Below are 10,834 nucleotides of genomic sequence, written 5' to 3'. Positions count from 1 at the left end.
TAGATAGATAGATAGATAGATAGATGTAGATGTATATATATATATATATATATATATATATATATATAGATAGGTAGATGTATAGATATAGTGATAGATAAATATAAATGTGAAAATACCGAATAGACAGAAACAAGAAATGACAAAAAGCTGTTCTCCTGGGCGGGATCCAACAAAGAATGAATAAGTTGTTCTAAACCGTGTTTTTCATTTGTTGTTCATTCATCGCGCTGCGCGGGTTCTGGTAATCAGGTCACAAATCTCTGTGTTATTTTGGAGTAATATAATTACTCTAATTACTTCTTATAATTTATACATATTATGTATATAATACATATATATACATAATATATAGATATTATATTACACTATATACATTATGACAGGATAGAACCACTAACTCTTGGCAAACTTTCTAGTTCAGCTATTTGATGCTGGAGTTACTAACTGCAGCATTATACGGTTGTTTAGTGCAGCTTCAAAGCCCTAACCCTACCTAACCCTAACTCTACCTAACCCTAACCTTACCTACCTCTAACCCTAACCCTACCTAACCCTACCTACCTCTAACCCTACCTAACCCTAACTCTACCTAACCCTAACCCTACCTAACCCTAACTCTACCTAACCCTAACTCTAACCCTACCTAACCCTAACCCTACCTAACCCTAACTCTACCTAACCCTAACCCACCTACCTCTAACCCTAACCCTACCTAACCCTAACTCTACCTAACCCTAACCTTACCTACCTCTAACCCTACCTAACCCTAACCACAAGGAGTTTAGTGAACCAACCCAACCACAAGGAGTTAACCAACCCGACCACAAGGAGTTAACCAACCCCACCACAAGGAGTTAACCAACCCCACCGCAAGGAGTTCAGTGAATCAAACCAAGCTTCCATTTTATAAAAACAACCTCTGCTTTAGATTTGTGTGTGTGTGTGAGAGAGAGAGAGAGAGAGAGAGAGAGAGAGAGAGAGAGAGAGAGAGAGAGAGAGAGAGAGAGAGAGAGAGAGAGAGAGAGAGAGAGAGAGAGAGAGGTTGGATTCTGCATCCCACTCAGACTCAGATGTTATTGCATGACGAAGATCCGTTAGCAGAGTTGCGTTCATAGGGAAGACGTCACCATCGCGACATCACAGTTATCGCGACATCATCGCTCCATCCTATTATTATTATTATTGTGAACCGTCGGAGGAAACTGTCCCGCGCTCCGCTGCAGTCCGGACGTCACGTCCGTCCGTCCATCGCGGTCTGCAGCAGCAGACCTCGTGCGCTCCTCTTCCCGTGTTCATCACACGCACGAGCGTTCCGCGGTGCGCCGCGCGCTGAGCCGGTGTACCGGGGGATGGGGGCCGAGCGGACGCGCTAGAGGACAGGGGGGGGGGACCATGCTTTTTTGCCGCAGCTCACGCCAGCATCATCGTGAAACCGGACACCGACTTGCGGCGGATGGGCTGACGGAGCCGGTCCCGCCCGGGAGAGGAACCCGCCGCTCCCGGTCCCGGGACTAGAGGAGGAGGAGGAGGAGGAGCAGAGGAGGAGGAGGAGGAGGAGGAGGAGGAGGAGGAGGAGGAGGAGGAGGAGGAGAGGGACGATGACGACGGACGAGGAGACGACGGCCGCGGAGCAGCCCATCCTGGAGGACGGGACCGGAAGAGAGCAGGTGTGTGGTGTGTGTGTGTGTGTGTGTGTGTGTGTGTGTGTGTGTGTGTGTGTGTGTGTGTGTGTGTGTGTGTGTGTGAATAGTGAGCTCTGTTGAAGTTGCGCAAAACGCAGCTCCACTGCGGAGGGGTGACGGTGACCGGGAGGACCCGGGCCCGGGCTGCGTGAAGGACACGCGGCGGGACCTTGGGAGATGTAGTGTGGAGATGTTGGTGTGTCGGTGTGTGTTGTTATGGTGGAGTGTGTCGGTGTGTGTTGTTATGGTGGAGTGTGTGACCATCCCGTGTATCCATCATGACGTCATACCCTACCGTGTCCTCTGCAACAACAAAAAAACGCGAGCCGCGTCCGATGGCGCAAAGCTCAGAGCGCGGGGAGAGATCGTTAAAGATCCTCAAGTCGGCTCAGATCGTTAAAGATCCTCAAGTCAGGTCGTCTCTAGGCTCAGGTCAGATCCAGAAGTGCTTCGTGTTTACTTATCTTAACTTATCTTAATGACACTCCCTTTGCTCTTAGTCCGGCCCGCTAATCTGGACTAATATCAGACTCACCTTGTGACCACAAGGTGGGCTAGCATTTAAGATGGTCTAAACGTATGTGTGTGTGTGCGCATGTGCGTGCGTGTGTGTGATGTGGCTGTGTGAGGCTGTGTGTGTGTGTGTGTGTGTGTGTGTGTGTGTCTGAGAGTGTGTGTTTGTGTGTGTGTGTGTGTGTGTGTGTGTGTGTGTGTGTGTGTGTGTGTGTGTGTGTGTGTGCGTGAAAGTGTGTGTGTGTTATGATGAATAAACCATTAAAAATATAAATCAACAAAAATACAAAGCGTTTATCCTTGTTGTTTGTGTGATAGACGTACCACTGCCAGCAACCATTTAAATGCGTCTGAACGATTTGGGCTAGGCTAGTTATTGGTCATTGGAAATAAAGCCCTCCTTCAGGTCAGGGGCGCCGGCCAAGTTGAAGTCAACGTAAGCTCGCAAACTTTTTGCTGAAAAGCTGTCAGAGACAGCTTTTCATTGGCGCATGAAAATTCTACCTCGGTCGCAATTTTGTGCGCCCCAGACCAATGGCGTTGTTTTTCATATTTTTTTAAGACCACATGATTGGACAATTCAGCGAATTAATCAAATAGGCTACCTCCCTCAGCAACACTCGCACAACACAACTACAGCAGAGAAGAGATGGATCGCTAACTAGCAGAGAGTTGTAAAAGCACTTTCCACCCATTCCAGTGGAGGAATTGGACTCCCCAAGCAGTGTTATACTTAAAAGGAGCAAGTAAGTTACGTATTAATTTAGTCTTTCGGCCTGTAGCATATAAACAAAATGAAGCAACTGTCCCTTATTTCTAACTGCATTTGAAATAGCCATTGAGACACAATAATGGACGCTATAGGACAGTGATCATGATTTGCCTCAATATCATAATAACATCAATGGGTAAGCTTAGGCCCTGCAAGTCAGGATAGGCTCTGAATGAGTAGTAGGTGATAGGTAACAGGTAGTGACCATCCACAAAACGCACCGGAATACAGGAAATCTAATCCTGTCCTGGTCCTGGTCCTGGACCCTCTCTGTGGTCCTGGACCCTCTCTGTGGTCCTGGTCCAGGACCCTCTCTGTGGTCCTGGACCCTCTCTGTGGTCCTGGTCCTGGACCCCCTCTGTGGTCCTGGTCCAGGACCCTCTCTGTGGTCCTGGTCCTGGACCCCCTCTGTGGTCCTGGACCCTCTCTGTGGTCCTGATCCAGGACCCTCTCTGTGGTCCTGGACCCTCTCTGTGGTCCTGGTCCAGGACCCTCTCTGTGGTCCTGGACCCTCTCTGTGGTCCAGGACCCTCTCTGTGGTCCTGATCCAGGACCCTCTCTGTGGTCCTGGACCCTCTCTGTGGTCCTGGTCCAGGACCCTCTCTGTGGTCCTGGACCCTCTCTGTGGTCCTGGTCCAGGACCCTCTCTGTGGTCCTGGACCCTCTCTGTGGTCCTGGTCCAGGACCCTCTCTGTGGTCCTGATCCAGGACCCTCTCTGTGGTCCTGGACCCTCTCTGTGGTCCTGGTCCAGGACCCTCTCTGTGGTCCTGGACCCTCTCTGTGGTCCTGGTCCAGGACCCTCTCTGTGGTCCTGGACCCTCTCTGTGGTCCTGGTCCAGGACCCTCTCTGTGGTCCAGGACCCTCTCTGTGGTCCTGGACCAGGACCCTCTCTGTGGTCCTGGTCCAGGACCCTCTCTTGTGGTCCATCACTATGGGCCCTGTCTGTCTCTCTCTCTCTCTCTCTCTCTCTCTCTCTCTCTCTCTCTCTCTCTCTCTCTCTCTCTCTCTCTCTCTCTCTCTCTCTCTCTGTGCACCTAGGCCTGGATCAATCCACTTAGGGCCTCTGAGTAGTGGGTAACACATTAACAGCAGCCACAGCGTGTGTGTGTGTGTGTGTGTGTGTGTGTGTGTGTGTGTGTGTGTGTGGGGTTATGTGTTCAGAGAAATCATATTTTCAGTCGCTTGCTTCCTGAATCGTGGGAGATAAGGGAGAGAGAGTGATGGGGTGAGAGACAGAGAGAGAGAGAGAGAGGGGAGAGAGAGAGGGGAGAGAGAGAGAGAGGTGAGGGAGAGAGAGAGAGAGGGAGAGGTGAGAGAGCGAGGATGGAGGGAGAGAGAGGATGGTGAGGGAGAGAGAGAGGATGGAGGGAGAGAACGAGAGGTGAGGGAGAGAGAGAGAGGGAGAGAGAGAGGAAGGTGAGGGAGAGAGAGAGAGAGGGAGAGGTGAGAGAGAGAGGATGGAGGGAGAGAGAGGATGGTGAGGGAGAGAGAGAGGATGAGGGAGAGAGAGAGGATGGAGGGAGAGAGAACGAGAGGTGAGGGAGAGAGAGAGAGGGAGAGAGAGAGGAAGGTGAGGGAGAGAGAGAGAGAGGGAGAGGTGAGAGAGAGGATGGAGGGAGAGAGAGAGAGGGAGAGGTGAGAGACAGAGGATGGAGGGAGAGAGAGAGAGAGGGAGAGGTGAGAGACAGAGGATGGAGGGAGAGAGAGAGAACATGCTGACTCTTTAGCCCTGGTCCAACAGACAAGGACACTGGTGTCATCCTGTCTTTCTTGGTGTTTTTCGCACACACACACACACACACACACACACACACACACACACACACGCACACTGACTGGCTGCTGTGGAGGCCTGGTGTGTTAATGTTGACAGTAGAGTCTGGAACATTCCTCCATCCTGAATAATTCACCTGCTGCTCCCTGCCGGCTCTCTGCTGCAGACGAGTCCGCGGCCTCCAGCCTCACGGCCTCCAGCCTCACGGCCTCTAGCCTCACGGCCTCCAGCCTCTAGCCTCACGGCCTCCAGCCTCACGGCCTCTAGCCTCACGGCCTCCAGCCTCTAGCCTCACGGCCTCCAGCCTCTAGCCTCACGGCCTCCAGCCTCACGGCCTCCAGCCTCCAGCCTCACGGCTCCAGCCTCTAGCCTCCAGCCTCACGGCCTCACGGCCTCCAGCCTCACGGCCTCCAGCCTCTAGCCTCCAGCCTCACGGCCTCCAGCCTCCAGCCTCTAGCCTCCAGCCTCACGGCCTCACGGCCTCCAGCCTCACGGCCTCCAGCCTCACGGCCTCCAGCCTCACGGCCTCCAGCCTCCAGCCTCCAGCCTCCATCCTCTAGCCTCCAGCCTCACGTGCGTGCGTGCGTGCGTGCGTGCGTGCGTGCGTGCGTGCGTGTGTGTGTGTGTGTGTGTGTGCGTGCGTGCGTGTGTGTGTGTTGGGGGTGCACTCAGAGTGTGTGGGGTGCTGACGTGTGTCCCTCCCTGCAGCAGCGCCCCCTGCAGGCCTCCCTGGCCTCCTCTCTGTGCCGCGAGTCCCACTGGAAGTGTCTGCTGCTGACGCTGCTGATGCTGGGCTGCCTGGGGGCGCTGGCCTGGTGCGCCCTGAGCCGCGTGCCCGTGCTGGGCTCCGCCGCCGTGCGGCCGGCCGCCTCGCTGGACGACGGCGCCACCTCGGCCGCCTACTACAACGACGTGCTGCGGCTGCAGAGCCCCTGCTCCAGCGGCTACGTCTACATCCCGCTGGCCTTCCTGGCCATGCTGTACGTCGTCTACCTGGTGGAGTGCTGGCACTGCTTCTCCAAGACCGCCATGCTGGCCCACGCCGAGTTCCAGGTGAGCCGCCGCCGGGGCCTCGGGGCGGAGCGCTCCGTCACCAGAGCGCTCCGTCACCAGAGCGCTCCGTCACCAGAGCGCTCCGTCAGCAGAGCGCTCCGTCACCAGAGCGCTCAACATGAACCTCCTCCCCCAGGAGGTGTACGAGCGCGTGCAGCGGCTGCAGCAGGCAACGCCCTGCATCTGGTGGAAGGCCATCAGCTACCACTACGTCCGCCGCACGCGCCAGGTGACCCGCTACCGCAACGGGGACGCCTACACCACCACGCAGGTGGGGACTACGTCAGGCACCACCTCCACACCACCTCCACTACACCACCACACCACCTCCACTACACCACTACACCACCACGCAGGTGGGGACTACGTCAGGCACCACCACCACTACACCACCACACCACCTCCACTACACCACTACACCACCACTACACCACCACACCACCTCCACTACACCACTACACCACCACTACACCACCACACCTCCACTACACCACTACACCACCACGCAGGTGGGGACTACGTCAGGCACCACCTCCACACCACCTCCACTACACCACTACACCTCCACTACACCACCACTACACCACTACACCACCACCACTACACCTCCACTACACCACCACCACCACTACACCTCCACTACACCACTACACCACCACGCAGGTGGGGACTACGTCAGGCACCACCTCCACACCACCTCCACCACCACAACACCACTACTACACCACCACCACCACCACACCACCTCCACCACACCACCACCACCACTACACCTCCACTACACCACCACTACACCACCACACCTCCACTACACCACTACACCACCACCACTACACCACCACTACACCACCACACCACCTCCACCACACCACCACACCACCACCACTACACCACCACCACACCACCACCACTACACCACCACACCACCACTACACCACCACACCACCACTACACCACCACTACACCACCACCACGCCACCACCACTACACCACCACACCACCACTACACCACCACCACGCCACCACCACTACACCACCACCACTACACCACCACACCACCACTACACCACCACACCACCACTACACCACCACTACACCACCACCACACCACCACACCACCACCACTACACCACCACCACACCACCACCACTACACCACCACTACACCACCACTACACCACCACCACACCACCACACCACCACCACTACACCACCACCACACCACCACACCACCACCACTACACCACCACTACACCACCACTACACCACCACCCACCACTGAGCTCCTGGTTGTTGTGACAGGTGTACCACGAGCGCGTCAACACCCACGCCTCCAGCTCGGAGTTCGACTACGCCCGCTACGGCGTGAAGGACGTGTCCAAGGAGCTGCTGGACCTGCCGCTGCACCCCGCCGTCCGGCTGCGCTTCACCAAGTGCTTCAGGTCAGGGGCCATGGAGGGCCCCCCTCAGGGGCCATGGAGGGCCCCCCTCAGGGGCCATGGAGGGCCTCCCTCAGGGGCCATGGAGGGCCCCCCTCAGGGGCCATGGAGGGCCCCCCCCAGGGGCCATGGAGGGCCCCCCTCAGGGGCCATGGAGGGCCCCCCCCAGGGGCCATGGAGGGCCCCCCTCAGGGGCCATGGAGGGCCCCCCCCCAGGGGCCATGGAGGGCCCCCCTCAGGGGCCATGGAGGGCCCCCCTCAGGGCCACGCCCCCTCAGGGCCACGCCCACCTCAGGGCCACGCCCCCTCAGGGGCCATGGAGGGCCACACCCCCTCAGGGACCACGCCCCCTCAGGGCCACGCCCACATCAGGGCCACGCCCCCTCAGGGGCCACGCCCACCAATGGGCCACAATATCATTATTATTAATAATAATGATATTATTAATAATAACATCATTATTATTAATAATAATGATGTTATTATTAATAATATCATTATTATTAATAATAACATCATTATTATTAATAATAATGGTGTTATTATTAATAATAATGATATTATTAATAATAACATCATTATTATTAATAATAATGGTGTTATTATTAATAATAATGATATTATTAATAATAATGATATTATTAATAATAATGATATTATTAATAATAACATCATTATTATTAATAATAATGATGTTATTATTAATAATAATGATATTATTAATAATAACATCATTATTATTAATAATAATGATGTTATTATTAATAATAATGATATTATTAATAATAACATCATTATTATTAATAATAATGGTGTTATTATTAATAATAATGATATTATTAATAATAATGATATTATTAATAATAACATCATTATTATTAATAATAATGGTGTTATTATTAATAATAATGATATTATTAATAATAATGATATTATTAATAATAATGATATTATTAATAATAACATCATTATTATTAATAATAATGATGTTATTATTAATAATAATGATATTATTAATAATAACATCATTATTATTAATAATAATGGTGTTATTATTAATAATAATGATATTATTAATAATAATGATATTATTAATAATAACATCATTATTATTAATAATAATGATGTTATTATTAATAATAATGATATTATTAATAATAACATCATTATTATTAATAATAATGGTGATATTATTAATAATAATGATGTTTTTATTAATAATTATTATGTTTTTATTCATAATAATAATAATAATAATAATGATGATGTTATTATTAATAATGATAACTAATGATAATAATCGTGTTTGATTCTTAATAATGTTTTTATTAATAATGATGACGTCGTTCTCCTCAGCTTCTCCAGCGCCCGGGCGGAGGCAGCCTACCTGACCCAGGTAACGCCCACTAAGCCCCGCCCCCCACCGACACGCCCACTAAGCCCCGCCCCCCACAGACACACCCACTAAGCCCCGCCGACACGCCCACTAAGCCCCGCCCCCCACCGACACACCCACTAAGCCCCGCCCCCCACCGACACGCCCACTAAGCCCCGCCCCCCACCGACACGCCCACTAAGCCCCGCCCCCACCGACATGCCCACTAAGCCCCGCCCCCCACCGACACACCCACTAAGCCCCGCCCCCCACCGACACGCCCACTAAGCCCTGCCCCCCCACCGACACGCCCACTAAGCCCCGCCCCCCACCGACACGCCCACTAAGCCCCGCCCCCACCGACACGCCCACTAAGCCCCGCCCCCCCACCAACACGCCCACTGACGTAGCACCACCCCTTCACCTGACGTAGCACCGCCCCTTCACCTGACGTAGCACCGCCCCTTCACCTGACGTAGCACCGCCCCTTCACCTGACGTAGCACCACCCCTTCACCTGACGTAGCACCGCCCCTTCACCTGACGTAGCACCACCCCTTCACCTGACGTAGCACCGCCCCTTCACCTGACGTAGCACCGCCCCTTCACCTGACGTAGCACCGCCCCTTCACCTGACGTAGCACCGCCCCTTCACCTGACGTAGCACCTCTGTAAACCCCTCTGGTCACATGACGTCCTGCCACATTATGATCCTCTGTAAACCCCTCTGGTCACGTGACGTCCTGCCACATTATGATCCTCTGTAAACCCCTCTGGTCACGTGACGTTCTCTCGCCCGCCCAGCGCGCCCGCTTCTTCGGGGAGAACGAGGGTCTGGACGACTACATGGAGGCCCGGGAGGGCATGCACCTGAAGAACGTGGACTTCCGGGAGCACATCCTGGCGTTCCCGGACCCCCTGCGGCCGCCCTGGTACTCCCGCCACCGCGTCTTCTGGCTGGCCTCCGCCCTGCTGCTGTCCTGGCCGCTGAGGGTGGTGTCGGAGTACCGCACGGCCTACGTCCACTACCACGTGGAGAAGCTGTTCGGGGACAGCGAGGACAGCGGGGCGGGGGGGGCGGGCGGGGCCGACGGGCCCTCGGAGAACGGCGCGGCGCGGGGCGGGGCCCCGGGGGCCAGCTACAGGGCCATCTCCAGGGTCAACACGGTGGACATGACGGAGCTGGAGTGGCACATCCGCTGCAACCAGCAGATGGTGCCCAGCTACTCGGAGGCGCTGCTCATGGACCTGGACGCCGGCGGGGGGGGGGGGGGCCCCACCGCCACCACCACGCCCGTCTCCGGGCCCCCGGGCGGCCCGGGGCTCCAGGGGCCCGCGCCCCCGCTGGCCCTGCCCGCCGTCTTCAACTCGGCCTACCTCCTGCAGAGCTGCCCGCGCTGCCGCCGCACCTCGTCCAGCAGCAGCCTGCCGTCGCGCCTGCGGGCCCCCAGCGGCACCACGGCGCTGCTCAACGCCACCGTGGCCGGCATGCGGGCGGCGGGGCAGCGGGGGGGCCCCCCCCGCCGGCGGGGGCCCCCGGCTGGTCCTCAGCCGCAGCGGCTTCTCGCTGGGCCGGCTGGCCGTGGGCCGGCCCACCAGCCTCTTCCACTCCAGGAGCATGGGGGGGGGGCTGGCCGGGAGGGGGGAGGACGGAGGGGCAGGGGGGGGAGGGGGGAGCGGGGGAGCCGGGAGCGGGGGGGGAGCGGGGGAGGGGGGGGGGGGGTTCCTGGGGCTGGGGTCCCGGCAGGACGACGAGGAGAGCCGGGGAGTGCTGGAGGGGGAGGAGCAGGCGGAGGAGGAGGAGGAGAGGGAGGGGGAGGGGGAGGACAGGGGGAGAGGAGAAGGCGGGACGGGGGAGAGACAGGAGGAGGAGGAGGAGGGCAGCGAGGCGCGGGGAGGCAGCGAGGCCCGGGAGGCGGCGGAGAGGGAGAGACCCCCCTCTTACCAGGACGCCTTCTTCTTCCCCGTGCTCATCGTCCACGGAGAGGAGAGCTGCCACCGGGGAGACCGCATGTGACCAAAGAGCAGGACTGACGCAGTGCCTGACCCCCAGGGCCGGGGGGCCCGGGGGGGGCCGGGAGCCGGGGGGCCGCGGGGGGGCTGGGGGAGGGGCTGGGGGGCCACGGGGGCCCGGGGGAGGGGCTGGGGGGGCCGGGGGGGGGGGGCTGGGGGGCCGGGGGGGGGGCTGGGGGCCTCTGCTCCACACAGGGGGGGGCGTCAGGT

At 56.0% G+C, this 10,834-nt stretch overlaps 1 protein-coding gene across 1 annotated transcript; it reads left to right on the top strand.

Moving 5' to 3' along the window:
• Nucleotides 1-1,601: 1,601 nt before the first annotated feature.
• On the top strand, nt 1,602-10,628 carry LOC311376647 (transmembrane protein 151A-like; the record flags this gene model as incomplete). The annotated part of the gene is given in 7 exon segments (XM_084491161.1): nt 1,602-1,670; nt 5,455-5,799; nt 5,936-6,070; nt 7,101-7,240; nt 8,594-8,633; nt 9,416-10,128; nt 10,130-10,628. Coding segments are annotated over 7 exon segments (1,941 nt in total).
• Between the last annotated feature and the right edge of the window lie 206 nt (nt 10,629-10,834).

The sequence above is a fragment of the Micromesistius poutassou genome, assembly GCF_964030765.1.
Source record: "Micromesistius poutassou genome assembly, contig: SCAFFOLD_951, whole genome shotgun sequence".
Lineage (NCBI taxonomy): Eukaryota > Metazoa > Chordata > Actinopteri > Gadiformes > Gadidae > Micromesistius > Micromesistius poutassou.
Note: the sequence above shows the minus strand (reverse complement) of the source record. Positions and strands in the feature narration are given on the sequence as shown.